The sequence below is a fragment of the Camelus bactrianus genome, chromosome 12, assembly GCF_048773025.1.
Source record: "Camelus bactrianus isolate YW-2024 breed Bactrian camel chromosome 12, ASM4877302v1, whole genome shotgun sequence".
Taxonomy (NCBI): domain Eukaryota; kingdom Metazoa; phylum Chordata; class Mammalia; order Artiodactyla; family Camelidae; genus Camelus; species Camelus bactrianus.
Window position 1 is genome coordinate 17,192,519 of NC_133550.1, and position 19,466 is coordinate 17,211,984.

Below are 19,466 nucleotides of genomic sequence, written 5' to 3' on the forward strand. Positions count from 1 at the left end.
ACAAGTATCAGTCACCTAGCTGATCACCCTGCTTCTCTGCTTGCTCCAATTTCCCTCAAACCCCAATCCATTCCCCACAGCCAGGGAGACCTTCTAGGAACACAGTTCAGATAGTATCACATCCCATCTTACCTAAACATCATCAGCAGCTTTCTAGTTACCTAGGATTAGCCCAAACTACTTTACCTGGCCTGGACCCGTACATCCTCTTCGACTTCATCTGCTTTAGGCTAACTAGCTTTCTCTCTGTCCCGGAATTTAACAAGTTTACTTCCATTCTAGCACCATAGCATTGATAGATTCTTCTGTTCAAATCTTTTGCTAGTTGGCTCCTTACTGTCATTCAGACTTCAGCTTAAATGGGGCTTCCTTTGAGAGGAAGTATCGCTAATTTAAACTGGTCGTTTCTTATCACACTACTTTTTGTAGCACTTTATACTATCTAATACTTGTTTATGTTTGTTTCTTCCCAACTAGCTTTTAAGCTTCGTGAGCGCAGAGACCTTGTTCTCTGTCATGTTCATCGCTCTACCTTCAAAGATAGAGAAATGTCTAAAACATAGTATACACAGTAAATATTTGTTGAATAAATAAATGCATTGATTGATGATGATGATGACAGTAAAACTTCAGACGACCTGGCCACAAATTCTAAAAATTTTCCTATAAATAGGAATTGCATCTCCGAAGTTAGATCCTGCAAGACTGTGGAAACCGGAAAATAAAAGATCTGGGGCTGAAAGATGGGGGAAGCGGAGGGAATATATTGAAACTTTGGCCTTTCTTTCCCTACCCAGGGACCCCGGAGACCTCGCAAAAGGGAGGCATAGACTCTTTTGACCACAAATTCCAGACTGGCCACGACAGATACTTTCCATCCATTATTTTTTGCAGGGACTTCTGCTAGGTTGCAAATACGCAAACACCTCTAGGACCCCGGGTTCCTTTCTGTTTCTTTATGAATGAACCGGCTCTAGTCTGCGCATGCCCAGCTCCTGGTTCTCCCGCTCCACGTGAGGCCCACCCTTCCCTCCTGCTGGCGGCCCCGCCCCTACCCTTTTTAATAGACCAATGGCGAGAGGCCCGGGGGGCGGAGCCCGGAGCGGCGCGGCAGTGTAGTTCCCCGGTCGCCCGGCTCCCTTGCCTTAGTCTTGCTGTGTTGTGATCACGTGGCCAGCTCCGGGCGCGGCGCTTGTTTTGGTTTCCCTCTAGCTTGCCCCTGGCAGCTTCGCGGTTAGCTACTTCCCTGTGCCAGTTGCCTCGCCTGCCTGCACTCCGACCTCTTCTTGGGGCTCTCTTTGCCCGAAGTTCTGCGAGCCCTTCGGGGCCGGCTTCTGCCATGCCGTTAGTTCGCTACAGGAAGGTGGTCATCCTCGGATACCGTTCTGTAGGTGAGTTTCTGCCTTGGAGAGAGCACGGACGCACCGCGGCTTTGCGGCCAGAGGAGGCGCGCTGCCGCGGGAAAGCGACCCAGGGAGGAATGGTGGCATCGTTAGAACCAGCTTGTAGAGCGAGGATTGAAAGGTTGGAGGGGGAAGGCTGCAGGAAGTGGGAGCATGTAAGGGTTAACGTGGGCTTGACTGCTGGAACACCAGGGTGGTCCCCAGCGTTACCCTGGGGAGTGGAGGTGGGGTCAGGATTTGATGATGGGGGCGCGGTCTGGGTGGTGCAAGTAAGTCTCAGGTGCAGGGCAGGCTTGATCCTAAGGAATCGAGGATTTTCCCAGGGGTGGGGTGGAGAAAGGAGGCGGGAAAGGCTTCCTGCGGCACTACAGAATGCATCCGGTGGCCAAGGTGCAGAGACCCTCGGCGAAAAGAAGGTTAGGGTGGGCTAAGGGAAAGCATTGCATGGGGCATTCACAGGCTAGGATGCTAATTTGGGGTTCCTTTTAGTCCTGGGTCACATCCCGAAGGGACACGGGATTTGAATGTAGTTGGGTGATTTGGATACAACTCCCTTTGCTTCCCACAGGGAAGACATCTTTAGCACATCAATTTGTGGAGGGCGAGTTCCTGGAAGGCTATGATCCTACCGTGGAGAATAGTGAGTAACTTCTCCCCCAGGGGTGGGGCTGAGAGGGCTTGGGTGCCCCACCCAACACCATAGTTTGTGATTTTCCTGGTGCCAAGGGGACTATTTAATTAGATATTAAGTCTAATCTCTTCTCTAGTAATCCTGTTCTATGAGTGGGGCTAGAGTGTGGATTTTGCAAGATACTGAGTCCATGATGGTGTAGATGTCGACAATAAGAAGCCAAACATTTTCTCTCCAGTTTTCTGGAGCACTCCCTGGACCTGGCTCATTTATGTCACCTCTGGGGTTAAGACTGTATAGGGGCACACATTGTTAGCTCTACACAGCACCTCACAGTTAAGTTTTCTTTTCTTTTCAGCTTACAGCAAGATAGTGACTCTTGGCAAAGATGAGTTTCACCTACAGCTGGTGGACACAGCAGGGCAGGTACCAGTTTGGGGTAGGGTATCTAAATGTGGCAGTTCAGTCCTGGGAGATGAAGTCTGGTAGAATCTGTGGCTTATCCGTAAAGTAGTATTAAAAGAAAAGCATTTTAGCAGCTAGCAATATGCAGCGCTGGTTGGAGCTACTCTATAAATGTTTGTTGACTAGAAGTGACGAGTAGGGAGTGCCACAGGGAGGGTCCCCAGGATGCAGCCCACCAACCATGGGCATCTGAGTGTTGTAGATCCAGGTTGTTGATGTTTCTGTTTCTTGTCAGGATGAGTACAGCATTCTGCCCTATTCATTCATCATTGGGGTCCATGGTTATGTGCTTGTGTATTCTGTCACCTCTCTGCATAGGTAAGTGACAAGAGTGATGAGTGGGGGACTTGGGAGGATCTGGGGGCTGTCCCAGAATAAGGTTATAGCTTCATTTCTTGTGTTTAAAGCTTCCAAGTCATCGAGAGTCTGTACCAAAAGCTACATGAAGGCCATGGGAAAACCCGGTATGTGGCTCTGGGGGATAAAGACATAGTGTGGACACAAGGGGAGAGAGAAGACAGAGGGGAGTATTGATTCAAATTAAGGAGGAAGCTAGGACATAGATCCTATCTGGTCTGATGGGGATTTGTCCAGCTCTGATGTGAAGGAGGTTGGGGTCCATGGGGAACAGAGGGGATCCTGTAGTAACTGCTGTTTTCTCACAGGCTGCCAGTGGTGCTGGTAGGGAACAAGGCAGATCTCTCTCCAGACAGGTACGGAAATCTCTGTAGCTCAGGGCGAAGGAAAGTGAGCTGGACTAGGAGTGAGTCAGGCTCTTGTCCTGGCTCTGCCACTGACTTGAACAAGTCATTTTCTTTTCATTAGTAACCTGAAGGTTAAGACAAAATAACCCTTCTATTGCAAAAGCTATAATTTCATATTTCAAGCCTCAGTCCTAAGCGCTTTTGTTTTCTTGTATTTTCTCCTTCCCCAACCCTTCTTCCCAAACCTTGGAATAGGATGGGTCAGAGGAAGTCTAGTTTCTATAAAGATTTTGCAGAGAACATGGAGACATGACTGTCCTTCATTTTAAAGTCCCAAATTTGCTTCCAGGGAGGTCCAGGCTGTTGAAGGAAAGAAGCTGGCAGAGTCCTGGGGTGCAACATTTATGGAGTCATCTGCTCGAGAGAATCAGGTGCTGAGCCTGAAGATTAGGAAGGCTGTGGGGGTAGCAGTGTTTTCCTTATAGCACTGTTTGGTGTGGGGAAGGTGATGGGTAGGGTAGTCACCTCACAGCTGGATGGTACCTGTAGTGAACTAACCAATTCTTTTTGCTCTGAATCTTTATCCCTTGCAGCTGACTCAAGGCATCTTCATCAAAATCATCCATGAGATTGCCCGGGTGGAGAATTCATATGGGCAAGAGCGCCGCTGCCATCTCATGTGAGCCCTTGAGCATGGGATAGCTGCTGTGATTCTGTCCCTGGCACTTGCCAGGCTCCAGTGGGGATTTGGGGGGAAGACCCTCAGGACTTCACGGGTTTGGTTGCCAGCTGTGTCCCTGGCTCTCTGGGCACATAGTGTGGTACCGTCATGTTTGCACACTTACCCAGGCTCCAGTGGCCTGGTTGTCAATGTTTACAAAGGGGCAAGGATGTGTCATGGGCACTGTCCTCTAGCCTTCTGTTTTTGCTAAATAAATGAATTGTTGTTATAACCTGTGCAGTAAGGATATGAGTCCTGGGCATTGTTTATTAAGGACCCAGTCTCCTACGTAAGTTTTGGGCGCTGGCTGGGTGAGGGGAGCTGGGGACTCCTGAAGTGGAGCTGGCTCCCTGGAGTGATAATGTATATACACAAATAAACTGAGAAATCTTTTGTAGTTGATGTCTCTATATGTGGGGAGAGCTCAGGACCAATCTCTTTTTCCAAGTGGTGATGACTACAGCTTTGGTAGAGAATCAGGGCTAATTGTTTCCTCCTACCTTGTTCCTTTTCCTTACTCCTCACTCATGCAGGACCTAAGACTTAGTACTTACCCCTTTTCTACTTTTCTACTCTGTTTTCCCACACAGGTACCAGTAGGCTGCCACTCCCATCCAAATTTGTAGGCACTCACGATCCCCTTAACTACAGAAACACCACCCTCTAGTGGCCAGCTGCCACGTGCTGACCTAGCTTCCCTCCTGGGGCCTTGGCATTTGTTGGAACTCAGAGGACAGGGTTTGGGCAGGAGGAAGAAAGCCCCTTGTTCATAATGATGTAAGAATTGTGAAGTAGTGTAAAGGCAGGGACTAAAGTCTTGTGAAGATTTTAGCTTTCTAGGAGTTGAGTAAAGTAAAAAATAATACCCCTCTGATGTATATCAATCCCCATTCCCCACCCACCATGTCCCCAGTGCCTTTTGTTAAAACAGATGTTCTTTGCTCTTTTCATATCTTTCATACCTTTGGAGTTGTGCTACCTTTTTTAGGTGTCAAAGGTAATTGCTTCTGCCCTTTCTTACTGAGCTGCCACTTCTGTAGGAGGATGGATGTTTCAGGTGGAAAGTTTGGTGGTACCTGCCTCTGCTCCCTACACTTCCCTGGCAGCCCTAGGGCCTAACTTCCTCCAAGGACATAAAAGGATTACCCGAATGGTATCCTTCACAGGAAGGGCAACTGGGGGAGACTGAGGTACTCTGTCAATGCACTAAGTTGGGGAAAATGGATAAAATCTAGGTGTGATTTACAGCTGTGACCTTGCTAGTGCCTTGCTCCAGGCTATTTGGGCTTAGAGTTGGGAATGACGGTTTGTCAAGCTGGTTTTCAAAAGTTCTGCCAGCTTCTTTTGCATCTCTGATCCAGAATCTAAAAAGAATTTGGAAATCATATTCCAAAGAGCAATCTCTTGGGGCTTAGGAGTGTCTTTAGGGTTGTTATCACCCTCTCTTTACAGTAAAATTAGGTCCTTTTGCACATCTGACCTGGAATTCTCATTACAGGTACCTACACTCCTGTATTTCCATGAGGTCTGAGACAATTACAAACATCCAAGGTCTTCTAGAAGTATAACAATCTCAAAGCCTGATAGTAGTGAAGGATAGTGGTTAATGGCTGAGTTGAAAGAGTTACTCTTCCACTTAGCTGTGTGACCTAGGGCAGACACTCAACCTCTCTGAACTTCTGAACCTCTCTGTTTCTCATGTATAAAGTATAGCTAAACCTTCCTCAAAGAGTTGAGGTGAGAATTAAACTGAGGTGATAATATGAAATGCTTACCATAGTTTCTTATATATAATAAACCCTTAAGAAGTGGTAGCTATTAGAGGTCTTTATGGTGAGGGCCTGCCTCCCTACCTCTGGATGCAGAGGTAGGGAGAGGTCTTCCATTTCCCAACTTCTGTCTCTTGGTGAACTTATTCCACTATAGCTAGGATAGGTGTGGGGTGGTTAGCACAGAACATGCCTAGCTCTGATCCCTCCTATGACTGGCCAGTAGGGATTTAGGTCTCCCGCACTGTGCACTATGGAAGCCACAAGTTACATATGGCTATTTAATTTAGTTTTAAAATTAAATAAAAAATTTCTCAGTTGTACTACATACAATTCAAAGTGCCCAATAGTTACTTATGGATAAGCCATATTAGATAGCGTAGATATAGTATATTTCTACCATTGCAGAAAGTTGTATTGGATAGCACTGTAAACCCTTTACCACAAAATCAGCCCTGCATCTGATCTGTCTGTCTGTCTCCACATCTCAAATATATAAATATAAATAAATATGTATATACACACACACACACACACACACACACACACATATCCCTAGGAAAAACATGGCCATTGTTTTGAATGGCTCAACTTCTCAATGGACATAGTTTGTTGGGCAATTTTACCTATTTTAGCCTCAATTTCTTCATCTGTAATATGGATATAATTCCACGTAATTCATAACAAGGATGAGTAGTAACTAAGAATATATAAAGTATCGGGCACGTTGTTAATTTGTCTCCTGTCCATCCCGCGGGTACAGCTAATGAAGAAAACTCATTCCAATTCTTTCTCATACATACTAATGGTGTGGGGGGGCGTTGCCTGCAATCCGAGTGTTTTGGGATTTTGTCTAGATTAACAGTACTCCAACCAGGTAGCAGCAAGTCAAGTTACATCCCCTCTGTTTACTAAAAAGGGGGACACAGGCCCCTAAGATCCAGAGAGAAAGACTGAGAGTGGGGGTTGGAGCACCCAGGAAAGGAGGGGAAACTCTACATTTACGTTTTGATGGGGGGGGGGTGATTGTGGGGGCACTGACAGTCCTCTTTCCTCTCGAGGGGGTTTGAGAGCCAGGAGGAACGACTAGGGACTCGTTCCGCTTTTCTTCGGGCCCCCGAACGTGGCAGGAACCCACCCTTTGCAGCGCCAGGCTCCGTGCCTCACTTTCTCCATTTGCGGACTCCAGTTCCCAGGATGCAGAGCAGCGGCCAATCTCCTGGCTCTTCTTCCATCCCCCTCCCAGGAAAGACTGCCCCTGGCCAAGGCGAGGAGCAGTTGGAGTTTCAGGGACCGATAACTCCAGGGAAACGGAATTAAAAAGTGGCTGGAGTCCTAGTTTCACTAGCCGGGCGATAAAGGAGGCAGTTCCAGGGCAGGGGCGAAGAGGAGGGGGGCTTCATTCCCACGTGTCTGCACAGCGGCCGGCCCGGCGCAGTCGGGGTTAACCCGTGGCGGAGGGATCCAGAAGCGTGTGCGTAGAACTGCAGAGTCACAGCCTTTCCTCGGAAAGGGCCGGATCCTTCCGCCGCTCCGCTCCAACACAAAATAGGGCCGCGTCTTCTTCTTTCTCCCCTTCTCGAGTGGGGTTTCCCAGGCAAAAGGGCCCCCCCGGATCTCGCGCCGGAGGCTTCCTGAATCTCCACGACCGCTGCCGAGATCTCGGGCCAGGAAATAGCCCCTTCGCAGGAACCACCCTACCGGCCGAACAGGAGGCGGAGGGGGGGAGGCGGAGCGGCGCCGCGCTGCACTACTTTCCTCTCCGGTTGCAAATGGCTGCCTCGTTCCCCACTTTCCGCTCAGTTTCCTGACCCCCGGCGCCGGGAGCCGGGGTTGGGCCATGCACCTCTAGGCCCCCCGCGATCACAGCCAGCCGGGGGTCGAGGGGGTGCCGCCGAACAGAGCCGGCCAGGCCGGGGGCGGGGCAGCTCCCGAGGCCAGAGGGGAAGGGAGGCGAGCGCAGGGCCTGGAGCGGCCGGAGGGGAGCGGGCAGAGGGCTCGCACCGCCCGCCCCTTCCTTTTCCTCGCCCACCTACCCTCCTCCCTTCCCCGGGGGGAGCAGAAGGTGGGGGGCTCAAAGCCGCCGAGGGCGAGCGCTCGGGGTCGAGGAGCCCGGCGCTGGGTGTGTGTCAGGTTCAGCCCCGCGGCCGCGCCGGCTCCGCGTCGCCGTAGCTCGCTCGGCCCCAGGGCGCCGGCCCGAGCCGGGAGAGGGGCTCAGCGCTCCTACGAGGGTCTCACGTTCCGTCCGGGCCCGGCGCGGCATTCCTTCCGGGCTGCTGGGGAGGCGCCTCGACGTTCCATCTGGAGAGCCTCGACGTTCCGCCCGAGCCCGGCGCGGGCGGCCAGGGCGCTGGCCCGGCCCTTGGACTGAGAGGCCGCCCGGCGACGCGGATGCGGAGCCTGCTCGCCCAAGATCAAAGCCACCGGTGCTCTCTTTGTGTCCGCTCGGGATTCGCCGCCCTGGGGCTGTCCATGGAAACCTAAACTGCTGGAACCCGAGGCAGAGAACCCCTCTTTGGCTTCTTGCTTTTTTTGCGGGGAGGGTGGCCACTCCGACCTGGATTTACCGTTCTTGGCCCCCCTAAGCCCCCCCGTGCGGGGGGCGGCTGTGATCGCTCTGGCGGTTGGAGGTCGGGGAGCGGCCCGGGCTCTGGCCATGTTCTCGGATGAGGATTTCTGGATCGCCCTGTGAAGAGGTGAGTGAAGTCCGCCCGGCCAGGGCCCAGAAAGGGTTGGACTGGGGGCATAGCCAGATGGACTATCTTGGCCGGAGCTGGCCTGTAGGTTGGAGAAAGGGGTGCCAGAGCTGAGGAGGGTTCCTTTGGCAGGGTCTGTCAAGAAAACCTGAGCCAGTCGCCAGGGCAGGACCGAGGCCTGGTGTCTTGGGGTGTGCCTCTTTAAAGACTGGGGGTTCAGAGAACCACGGGAGTTTGGGAACCTGGCCAGAAAACCTTTCTGCCTGTTTATTTTTGTGTTGGGGGGAGCTCAACTAAACTAGGACCCAAGCCCTTATGCCAGCACCAATCCCAGTCAGCTGCTTCTCCTTCAGGGTTTCTTGTGGGCCTTGGGAATAGAACAACTTGGGAGTGGGGGTAGGGTGCCACTGCCAGGTCAGACTTACTGCCAGGTTGGACTTTAAGGTTGTTCCTGCCCATCTGGGCACCCAGAGCAGCTTCTGGGAGACTCAGGAACCCTAGATCCTTCACTAGGCTTTATTTTACTGTGCAAAGGGGAGAGTGTGTGGAAACTGACTAGTGTGATGAAGGGGGTGGCTGGGGCAAGAAGGAGGCGGGGCTGGGGGCAGCTCTGGCCTTGCTGTTCAACTTTAAACTGCTCCTGCCTGGCAAAGTGACCCCAGCGAGGCCTAGTGCTGTCTTAGCCTGCTTTGCCTCCCCTCCTCTCGGGATGGACATAATCTCTAGGGGATTATAGAGAAGGCCGTTGAGATTTGCTCCCTGCGAATGTGGGCTGCAAAAAAAATGGCTTTTGTCTCCCGCTTTCTCTGGGCCTAGTGTGGAGAGCTGGTTGCTTGTAAGTCCCTGGCCAATCCTGTAGGCCCCTCCCAGACCGCTCCAACCTTTTTCAATCAGGGAATGTTAACTGGCTCTGTGGTCCTGCCCCAACCCTGCAGAATAAGGTCTCCTGTACCTCTTTAAAGGAGAAATGGCCTGATTCGAACTGTGTCTGCTGAAGCCAGTGTTTCCAACCCTGGCAGATGTTGGGGAGAAGGGGTGTGTATGTGATTTGCACGAAGGGTGCACCATGAGCCTCATGCCTCTGGGCCCTGGGCTGGGACAGGCCCTCTCACAGCTGTCAGGCTGCCCAGCAGGGATTTGGCTGGTGTATTTTGCTCCCTCACTCTACCCCCTCCAACATACATAGGCTGGATCTCTTTGAGCCTGGTCTTTGAAAAGAGAAGATAGGGGTTTGCCCTTGAGAGATTTCTGGGTGGTAAGCCTGAGGTGAAAGGTGACACAGGGGTGCTGGAGTGAGGCTAACTGTCACCCATGCTCTCTGCCTTTGCCTCCTATGGAGGTCCTCTCCCGTTGTGTGTCCCTGAAGAACATCCTTAGGAGAGACCTCTCCTTTTTAGCTGTGGCTGACCTTAGGATGACCCAGGGATAGTCTGGACGGCCTACAGGACCACTGTTGCCATTTGGATTCTTCCCTGGAGGGCCGACCCAAAATGGGGGTGGGGAGAGGTGTGGTTTGATTCTCAGGCTGGGAACCAGGAAGTCTTGAGTCCTACAGAAGAGCTGTTCACTCAAGGGCCTGCTTCAGCCTTTCACCTCTCCAAGCCTCCATTTCCCCTTTGGCTGGGAAAATGGAGTTAAAGCTTTTGGTCTGGGATGGAGGCTGAGAGGAGAGTGGGTTGAGCTGAATCTCTGCCTTCTTTCTTGCTGTTTTCGGCCTCTTAGGCCCAGGATTAAGGGGACCCAGCAGTTTTATTCCCTAGATCTGTATTTCTCTGGTATCCCTAGTTCCCCAGAGGAAGCCTGGCCTGGCATTAATCCAGTTTAGATCCAGGAAAAAAACCCTTGGTGGGTCTGTGTGGTTTCTGACTGAATGATGGGACAAGGGAAACTATGGTCTTTATTTGCTTTGATCTGTTCAGGCACCTGACAACTGGGGCTCAGCATGGGGGTGCAGGTGCTAGACTGCAGGGTAGGGACATGGGAGGTGTTCTTAGATTCTTTTTGATACAGCTTGGAGGACACTCTGCCCTTTGCTTCTTGATCTCGTATCTTCCTTGGTCCCATGAATGAGGCTCTAGCTTTGGAGTATGTTGATACCGTCTCCCAAGGCTGGACGAAGGTGGTTTCTGTACCTCCCCAAGCAGTGCCAGCCTTACCAGCTTGAGAAGGCTGCGCTCGGGGGAGGGCAGAGGAATTTGTCCCTCTGGCCTTGTGTGAGGCAGTCCTCCTCCCACCCAGTGTACTATCACTGTTGCTTTTGATTTCTTGCTGTTTGTGACTCCTTTGGCCTCAACTTTGAGAGCAGAGCAGGTGGAAGATCTTGGGGGCATGTAGTGGTAAGGTACAGAAAAAGTTGTACACATTTAGGAAACTTTGAAACCTCCTGGGTGTGGTCAAGCCTTGAATGACTGGATAGGAAGAGGAGCCTGGCTGGTGCCCTGATCTCCAACCTCTACTTCCCATAGGTGGCTTCTAGGGTCCCCTGAAGTTCCAAAGCAGCTTTTCTGTGGGCTGGCCAGATGACCACCCTGCTTTCCTTTCAGGCGTGATTGTGTGGCAGGTTTAGGAAAGAGATGATCTGGGAATAGAGGTGACAGGTATCAGGTGATATTTCACTTTCTCAATCTAGTAGAATCTCATATTGTGAGGGGGAAAAAGGTAAAAGAAAACTTCCCTTCCTGTGGCATGTCACTTGAGGCCCATTGCCAGTCTCTGGAAATGGAGTGTTAGCTCAGGGAAAGAGGATTGATAATGTGGGTCTTAGGTAATTGATTTATGGATCCTGGACACCTTTGAGGGTTCCCTGTCTCATCTGTCCCAGTCACTCAACCCCAAGTGGCTCACTGGGGTGTTTGGTTTGGGAAGAGAGTCTTGTCCTTACTAAGATTGATGTGGTCCCTCTGGTTAAACAAGAGGAGTGGAAAGGTGAAGGATACATTTCTCAGACTTTTACTTTGAGTTATGTTTGGGGGATTTCCCTCTGCCTTTTGTAGGAAAACTATACTTTGTTTCTCTGCTTAAGCCCCTACTCTTCCCACTAAGAGCGGCTGACACCTACCCTCTCTCCCTTCTAGAGGACCCCTTCCCTCTTCCTCAGCTCTGTAATTCTTACTCTTTACTTCTCTCTTTTTCATACTGTGTTTAGGTTTCCTCTGAGGTTTAGGAAAATGTGCCAAAAGGTGTGGGTTTCAACCTTCTTAGGTACAACGTTAGTGTGTTTCATTTGGCTCTGGGATAGGCAGACATGTCTTAGAAGAGGGGACCGTTACCCCCCACCCCCATAGTATGTGTGGAAACCCTGCTTGACGGAAGAGGAAGGAAGCTACTTTGCTGTGTCCTGCCCCGTTTAGAACTCCTCCAAGTGGCAATGTGCTTCCTGAGACTACAACTCCCAGCATGCCTAGCGTCAGGCCTGGCTACACATGCTCAGTAACTCTTAAGGCCCACTTCTGTTAACTACTAGGGACATCTGAGGAGGAAGGGCAGTTGGCGTTGCTAAGGGCAACGACCTGAGGCCTTCAGGCTGGGTGAGATCGTGAGCTCAGTCATGGTACGGGCCAGGGAGTGGGACTGAGCTGGATTTAGAGGGGCAGTGGGTGGAAATTGGGGAGTTTCTTCTGTTGTGATTGAGATGTTCTGGTTGAAAGCAGTGAAGGTGGGGGAGATCCATTCATAGCTGGGCTTCAGTTCTAGTAATGTGTTCTACATCCTGCAGGACCCCAGACTTTGTCTCTAGGAGAGGGATTTCGGCTGGAGTCAGACTTCCTGGGTTGTGACTACCCCTGGGTTGGTACTGAAAGATCTCTAGGATGGTAGCTGACTTTGGGACCTGAGAAAAAGTCCAGGGGATAGGGCCCTCCAGAAGCCAAGAACTCAGACATGAGGCAAAGGGTCTTACTAGATGTAAATTTGATGTGATTCTAGTTGGATACTATTGCCCTGGGAACTCTTATCTAAGAGGTGGAAAGTGGGAAAGGGGAGTGGATCCCCTGAAAATCCAGAGTGGGAGGAGAAGGGTATGCGTTTATCTGGAGAGGAAGTAGCAGTGGGATAAGGGTTGGGGAAAACTTTCCTTGTCATTAGTACAGGAGTTTTTAGGTATGGTTTTGCTCTGATTTCTGTAGAATCTAGGTAACATTAGCTGCCTTCTTTCTAAGACTGTTGGGAAAGTGTTTAGTGGGGAGACTTACTACAAATAGGTATCTCTTGGCCCTGACAGGTCTCCCCGAGAGGGCCCTGCCCAGTCGGAGAGAGGGATGGACAGCCCGAAGCCGCCTGGTGAGGATAAAGATTCAGAACCAGCAGGTGAGTAGGGCAAATTTTAGGTTTGCTTGCAGTTTTCTGCTCTTCCCAGGCAACCTTAGATCTCTGGTCCTAGCACAAGGACAGGAGCTAAGTCTGTCTAATAGACAGGTAATGGAAGGACTTTGTTCTTTGGGACAAAAGTTGAAATGCCATCACTGTGATCCACCTGGGGTTTTGGATAATCTCATGGGTCTGATGAGTGGACTAGTATTAAATAGAGGATAATGGTTGATGCTTGCTTCTCTGTGTGTTCATTCAGCTGATGGACCTGCAGCCTCCGAGGAGTCAGGCGCCACTGAGCCAGACCTTCCCAAACCACATGTGGGGGAGGTCTCTGTGCCCAGTTCTGGGGGTCCCAGGCTTCAGGAGCCTCCCCAGGACTGCAGGTAACTAGTTTGGGGAAATGAGAATATAAGGACATAAGGGGATTTGATTTGACAGTCTAGGGCTTTTAAGGAGGAAGATTTAGGAACATGAGTGTTTGGGAAGCATGGGTGTGCCAAATCATGGGGTTGTCAGGGGTGCCTGTGGGCAGGGCTGGCATGGTGCTGATGCTTGTGTGTTCACAGTGGGGGTCCAGTGCGGCGTTGTGCTCTCTGTAACTGCGGGGAGCCCAGTCTACACGGGCAACGGGAGCTACGGCGCTTTGAGTTGCCATTCGACTGGCCCCGGTGTCCAGTGGTGTCCCCTGGGGGGAATCCAGGGCCCAATGAGGCAGCGCTGCCCAGCGAGGACCTATCACAGATTGGTTTCCCTGAGGGTCTGACACCTGCCCACCTAGGAGAACCTGGAGGTAAGTGAAGGAAAGTAGGGTAGCTGACTTGGGCAGGAAACAGGGTGAGGGCTGGGTGGTCCTGAGCCAGTGATCATGTTCCTATTAACTTTTTCCTTTCTGTTTCCATCTTTCCACCTATAAAGGGTCTTGCTGGGCTCACCATTGGTGTGCTGCGTGGTCAGCAGGTGTATGGGGGCAGGAGGGCCCAGAACTATGTGGTGTGGACAAGGCCATCTTCTCAGGGATCTCACAGGTGGGGCTGGGGCCAGGGCATTGCATAGGCAAAGGGCAGTGGTGGGCTTGTGGGCTTCTGAGAGGGTAGAATGAGAAGGGCCGGGGGCATACAAGGGCAAAGTTAGTGCTTGACCTGTCACTCTGAAGGGAGCTGGCTAGCACTGAGGCTTTGTCTCCACTCTGGCAGCGCTGCTCCCACTGCACCAGGCTCGGTGCCTCCATCCCTTGCCGATCACCCGAATGTCCACGTCTTTACCACTTCCCCTGTGCGACTGCCAGCGGTTCCTTCTTATCCATGAAAACACTGCAGCTGCTATGCCCGGAGCACAGTGAGGGGGCTGCACATCTAGGTGAGAAGTCCTACCCTTTGAATATAGGGCAGATGAGGGGTCAAGTGTGCCTGGGGGTTTTGTACTCTGCAGAGTTCTCAGTCTATAATTATATACTATCAGTCTGCCCCACCTAAAATAGGTGTGGACTTTGAGAGTGCAGGGGCTTTGCTTGTCTCGTTTACCAAAGTGTCTGCAGTGCCTGGAGTAGTGCCTGGCATATATTAGGCAGACACTTAGTAACTATTTGTTATTTGTTCATTCTATGTCATGGAATGCCTGTCATGTAGATAGCACTGTGCTGAGTCCTGTATGGAATCCATCGCTGACCCATGTCCTCTGTCCCTTCCCACTGCAGAGGAGGCTCGCTGTGCAGTATGCGAGGGGCCAGGGGAATTGTGTGACCTGTTCTTCTGTACCAGCTGTGGGCATCACTATCACGGGGCCTGCCTGGACACTGCTCTGACTGCCCGCAAGCGTGCTGGCTGGCAGTGCCCTGAGTGCAAAGTGTGCCAAGCTTGCAGGTAGGAATGGGAGGGCAAGAGGAAAGTCTTAGGCGAAGCACAGGTTAGGGTTGAAAATGAGGGCAGGGAGGACCTCATTATGTGTCCTGTGCCCCTGCAGGAAACCTGGGAATGACTCTAAGATGTTGGTCTGTGAGACATGTGACAAAGGATACCATACCTTCTGCCTGAAACCACCTATAGAGGAACTGCCTGCTCACTCTTGGAAGTGCAAAGTGAGTCCCCGGATTCTGCCTTACTTTCCCTAATTCTGCCTCTCACAACAGCCTGAGTTTCTCCGTGGTGACGAGCCCTGTACTCTCCTCCAGTCTCTGCTGTCTGACCAGTGCCTGTTTTGCCTCCTTCCTTCCCCTAGGCATGTCGGGTATGTCGGGCCTGTGGGGCAGGCTCAGCAGAGCTGAATCCCAACTCTGAGTGGTTTGAGAACTACTCACTCTGTCACCGCTGTCACAAAGCCCAGGGAGGACAGCCTATCAGTTCTGTTGCCGAGCAGCATCCCCCTGTCCGCAGCAGGTAAGTGGTTTGGACTGGCGGGGACTGGGATGGGGGATCGGAAGTACTGAGATTGGCAAGGGTCGTGTTAAAGCAGGCTGACTTTGAGAGGAGAGTCCTCAGGTGGGCAGTGCAATCCATAGTGCTCGTGCCTTGCCCCAGGGTGCTGTCTAGGAGTTGATAGCTGATGAGAGCCACGATGCCTGCTCCCCTGTACCCTCTGCAGATTCTCACCCCCAGAGCCTGGCGATACCCCTACTGATGAGCCCGATGCTCTGTACGTTGCATGCCAAGGGCAGCCAAAGGGTGGGCGTGTGACCTCTATGCAACCCAAGGAACCGGGGCCCCTGCAATGTGAAGCCAAACCACTAGGTGAGTAGGGTTTGAGGGTCCCTGAAAGTTACCCCTTCTATTCTGTGGCAAGTGATAGTTTCTGCTTTGCCCCAGACCCTGTACTTTCTGTGGAGTGCAGCTGAGCTAGGTAGGAGCATAGTGTATTATGTCTGCAGGGAGAGCAGGGGCCCAGCTTGAGCCCCAGTTGGAGGCCCCCCTAAATGAGGAGATGCCACTGCTGCCCCCACCTGAAGAGTCGCCCCTGTCCCCACCACCTGAGGAATCACCCACATCCCCGCCGCCTGAGGCATCGCGCCTGTCCCCACCGCCTGAGGAATCACCCCTCTCTCCACCGCCTGAGGAGTCTCCTCTGTCTCCCCCACCCGAGTCATCACCTTTTTCTCCACTGGAGGAGTTACCCTTCTCTCCACCAGAGGAGTCTCCCCCATCTCCCCCACTTGAGACACCCCTGTCCCCACCACCTGAAGCATCACCCCTGTCCCCACCACTTGAGGAGTCTCCCCTGTCCCCTCCACCTGAGGAATTGCCCACTTCCCCACCACCTGAAGCATCTCGCCTGTCTCCACCACCCGAGGAGTCACCCATGTCCCCTCCACCTGAAGAGTCACCCATGTCTCCACCACCTGAGGCATCTCGTCTTTTCCCACCATTTGAAGAATCGCCCTTGTCCCCTCCACCAGAGGAATCTCCTCTCTCCCCACCCCCTGAGGCGTCACGCCTGTCCCCACCACCTGAGGACTCACCCATGTCCCCACCACCTGAAGACTCGCCTATGTCCCCACCACCTGAGGTATCATGCCTGTCTCCCCTGCCTGAGGTGTCACGCCTGTCCCCACCGCCTGAGGAATCTCCCCTTTCCCCACCACCTGAGGAGTCTCCCACATCCCCTCCACCTGAGGCTTCACGCCTGTCCCCACCACCTGAGGACTCACCCACATCCCCGCTACCTGAAGATTCACCTGCTTCCCCGGCACCGGAGGACTTGCTTATGTCCCTACCGCTGGAGGAGTCACCCCTGTTGCCACTGCCTGAGGAGCCACGCCTGTCCCCTGCGCCTGAAGAGCTGCATCTGTCCCCCCGGCCTGAGGAGCCACGCCTGTCCCCTGTGCCTGAGGAGCTGCATCTGTCCCCTCGGCCTGAGGAGCTGCATCTGTCCCCCCGGCCTGAGGAGCTGCATCTGTCCCCTGGACCTGAGGAGCCCCGCCTGTCCCCCCGGCCTGAGGAGCTGCATCTCTCCCCCCGACCTGAGGAATCTTGTCTGTCCCCTGCACCTGAGGAGCCGAGTCTGTCCCCTGCACCTGAGGAGCTGCATCTGTCCCCCCGGCTTGAGGAGCCGCAGCTGTCCCCAGTGCCTGAGGACCCACGCCTGTCCCCTCGGTCTGAGGAGCCACGCCTGTCCCCCCAGCCTGAGGAGCCGCACCTGTCCCTTGGGCCTGAGGATCCACGTCTGTCCCCCCGGCCTGAGAAACCGTGCTTGTCCCCTCGACCTGAAGAGCCCCCTGAGGAGCTAGGCCTCTGCCCTGCACCTGATGAATTGCCCTTATTCCTCCCACCTGGGGAGCCACCGCTATCCCCCTTGCTTGGAGAGCCGGCCCTGTCTGAGCCTGGGGAACCACCTCTGTCCCCTTTGCCTGAGGAGCTGCCGTTGTCCCCATCTGGAGAGCCATCTTTGTCACCTCAGCTGATGCCACCAGGTAAGGGGATGTTAGTACCCTCTTACTCTGGGACTGTTTTAACTCTTTATGGCACATCTAATAGCCTCTCTTTTTTCTCTTTCCCTCCAGATCCCCTTCCTCCTCCACTCTCACCCATTATCACAGCTGTGGCCCCACCGGCCCTGTCTCCTTTGGGGGAGTTAGAGTACCCCTTTGGTGCCAAAGGGGACAGTGACCCTGAGTCACCATTGGCTGCCCCCATCCTAGAGACACCTATCAGCCCTCCACCAGAAGCTAACTGCACTGACCCTGAGCCTGTGCCCCCGATGATCCTTCCCCCCTCTCCAGGCTCCCCAATGGGACCGGCCTCTCCCATCCTGATGGAGCCCCTTCCCCCTCGTTGTTCTCCACTCCTCCAGCATTCCCTGCCTCCCCCAAACTCCCCTCCTTCCCAGTGCTCTCCTCCTGCTCTGCCACTGTCCATTCCTTCCCCACTGAGTCCCGTGGAGAAGGCAGTGGAGGTGTCAGATGAGGCTGAGCCACATGACATGGAGACTGAGAAAGTCCCAGAACCTGAGTGCCCAGCCTTGGAACCCAGCCCGACTAGTCCTCTTCCCTCTCCCATGGGGAACCTTTCCTGCCCTGCACCCAGCCCTGCCCCAGCCCTGGATGACTTCTCTGGCTTGGGGGAGGACACAGCCCCTCTGGATGGGACTGACACTCCTGGTTCACAGCCAGAAGCTGGACAGACCCCTGGCAGTTTGGCTAGTGAACTTAAGGGTTCTCCTGTGCTCCTGGACCCCGAGGAGCTGGCCCCTGTGACCCCTATGGAGGTCTATGGCCCAGAATGCAAGCAGGCAGGGCAGGGCTCACCCTGTGAAGAGCAAGAGGAGCCACGTGCACCAGTGGCCCCTACCCCACCTACTCTCATCAAATCTGACATCGTTAATGAAATCTCTAATCTGAGTCAAGGCGATGCCAGTGCCAGTTTTCCTGGCTCAGAGCCCCTGCTGGGCTCTCCTGACCCTGAGGGGGGTGGCTCCTTATCCATGGAGCTGGGGGTATCTACAGACGTCAGTCCAGCCCGGGATGAGGGCTCCCTGCGGCTCTGTACCGACTCTCTGCCAGAGACTGATGACTCACTATTGTGTGACGCTGGGACAGCTATTGGAGGAGGCAAAGCCGAGGGGGACAAGGGGAGGCGGCGCAGCTCCCCGGCTCGTTCCCGCATCAAACAGGTGAGGGGCTCTCCAGTCACTGGATGTGTTCGATGTCATGCCACTGTCAGAGGTACAGTCCTGTGTCACTGATACCGTCCCACCTGGCTTATTGAATCCTAGACTCTCAGAGATCTTGAGTCCATCCTTTTATTTTATTAAAGAGAATTATTGATACTTAGAGGGGGAAGTGACTTGCCCAGGTTCGTGGTTACTCAGTCATAGGCTTGGGACTAGAAACTCAGGTCTGTCAAGCCAATATTTTTTCTTGTTGTACCACATTGGCTGCTCTTTTGGTGGGGGTTGGTGGGGAGTGGTTTGGGCCAGAGCTACCTACCTGTTGCTGTTGCTTTTCCGCTGGCCCTGACTGGGATTCTTGGGCTTTGTTACTTGCCATGTTCTGTCCATTCGTCTCTTCTCTTCCCTCCAAGCCTGTGGACCCAACATCTTAGCCCTTGACTTGCTCCTGTAATCCCTCACTCAGGGGCGCAGCAGTAGTTTCCCAGGAAGACGCCGGCCACGTGGAGGAGCACACGGAGGACGTGGGAGAGGACGGGCCCGGCTAAAATCAACTACTTCTTCCATTGAGACTCTGGTAGTAAGGAGAGGCCTCCCATCCCCCAAACATACTTCAGCTGGCCCCTTTAAGATTAAACACCCTTTAAATCCTGCCAGTCCCCTGCACGCTCACCTGCCTGCCTGCTAGCCTAGGGGCTGTCCAGCTATGTCTGTGCTCCTTCTGTCCACTTGTCCCCCAGGCTTCTCTGAAATCTAATGTCAGGCTGAGGCCCAGTTTGGGAGCTGGGGTGTTCTGCTGCTTAGTCCTGGCTCCTGGCTTTCATCTTAGCCAGGGATTTATGCCACCTTCCCCCAACACCAAAGAGGAAAGCAGCTTAGTTGGGGCAGATTTAGCTGCCTCACTTTCCACAACTCTCTGCCCATAAGGTTGCTGATATCGATAGCTCTCCCAGCAAGGAGGAAGAAGATGATGATGATGACACCATGCAAAATACTGTGGTTCTTTTCTCCAACACAGACAAGTTTGTCCTAATGCAGGTACCGTACTTGACTGCTGTAGTCCCATCTTCAGCAGTGGGGCCTGGCACACTGAACATTGGGTGTGTGTGTGTTGGTGGGAGAGTAAATGGGGAAAACCAGGGACCTGCTTCTGGGGATACCAGAAGTTGAGCTT

The 19,466-nt window shown here is 53.0% G+C and overlaps 2 protein-coding genes across 16 annotated transcripts in view; both read left to right on the forward strand.

Annotated features, from left to right (window-relative positions):
* Positions 1–1,125: 1,125 nt before the first annotated feature.
* Positions 1,126–4,156, forward strand: RHEBL1 (RHEB like 1). Its single transcript, XM_010964238.3, has 8 exons — positions 1,126–1,391; positions 1,972–2,043; positions 2,393–2,460; positions 2,735–2,817; positions 2,907–2,963; positions 3,165–3,212; positions 3,553–3,634; positions 3,797–4,156. Exons 1-8 carry the CDS (start codon positions 1,340–1,342, stop codon positions 3,884–3,886), a joined length of 552 nt encoding a protein of 183 aa, XP_010962540.1. The 5' UTR covers positions 1,126–1,339; the 3' UTR covers positions 3,887–4,156.
* Positions 4,157–7,036: 2,880 nt separating this feature from the next.
* KMT2D (lysine methyltransferase 2D) overlaps positions 7,037–19,466 on the forward strand; it is a 39,335-nt gene continuing 26,905 nt past the window's right edge. For 11 of the 15 annotated variants that reach the window (XM_074374923.1, XM_074374930.1, XM_074374931.1 and 8 more), the window contains exons 1-14: positions 7,037–8,389; positions 12,609–12,694; positions 12,954–13,080; positions 13,264–13,487; positions 13,613–13,722; positions 13,891–14,053; positions 14,391–14,556; positions 14,657–14,771; positions 14,912–15,069; positions 15,275–15,420; positions 15,558–17,096; positions 17,187–18,295; positions 18,759–18,872; positions 19,220–19,330. In XM_074374923.1, the coding sequence (XP_074231024.1) occupies positions 12,646–12,694; positions 12,954–13,080; positions 13,264–13,487; positions 13,613–13,722; positions 13,891–14,053; positions 14,391–14,556; positions 14,657–14,771; positions 14,912–15,069; positions 15,275–15,420; positions 15,558–17,096; positions 17,187–18,295; positions 18,759–18,872; positions 19,220–19,330 (4,131 nt within the window). In that variant the 5' untranslated portion in view covers positions 7,037–8,389; positions 12,609–12,645. The remainder of the gene's footprint in view (positions 8,390–12,608; positions 12,695–12,953; positions 13,081–13,263; positions 13,488–13,612; positions 13,723–13,890; positions 14,054–14,390; positions 14,557–14,656; positions 14,772–14,911; positions 15,070–15,274; positions 15,421–15,557; positions 17,097–17,186; positions 18,296–18,758; positions 18,873–19,219; positions 19,331–19,466) is intronic. The other 4 variants (XM_074374932.1, XM_074374933.1, XM_074374924.1 and 1 more) reach the window with 3 other exon arrangements.

Coding starts and splice junctions, on each gene's coding strand:
- RHEBL1 (XM_010964238.3), top strand. CDS start 1,340: ATGCCGTTAGTTCGCTACAGGAAGGTGGTCATCCTCGGATACCGTTCT. Junction 2,461..2,734: donor TGGTGGACACAGCAGGGCAG/GTACCAGTTTGG, acceptor GTTTCTTGTCAG/GATGAGTACAGCATTCTGCC. Junction 3,213..3,552: donor GCAGATCTCTCTCCAGACAG/GTACGGAAATCT, acceptor ATTTGCTTCCAG/GGAGGTCCAGGCTGTTGAAG.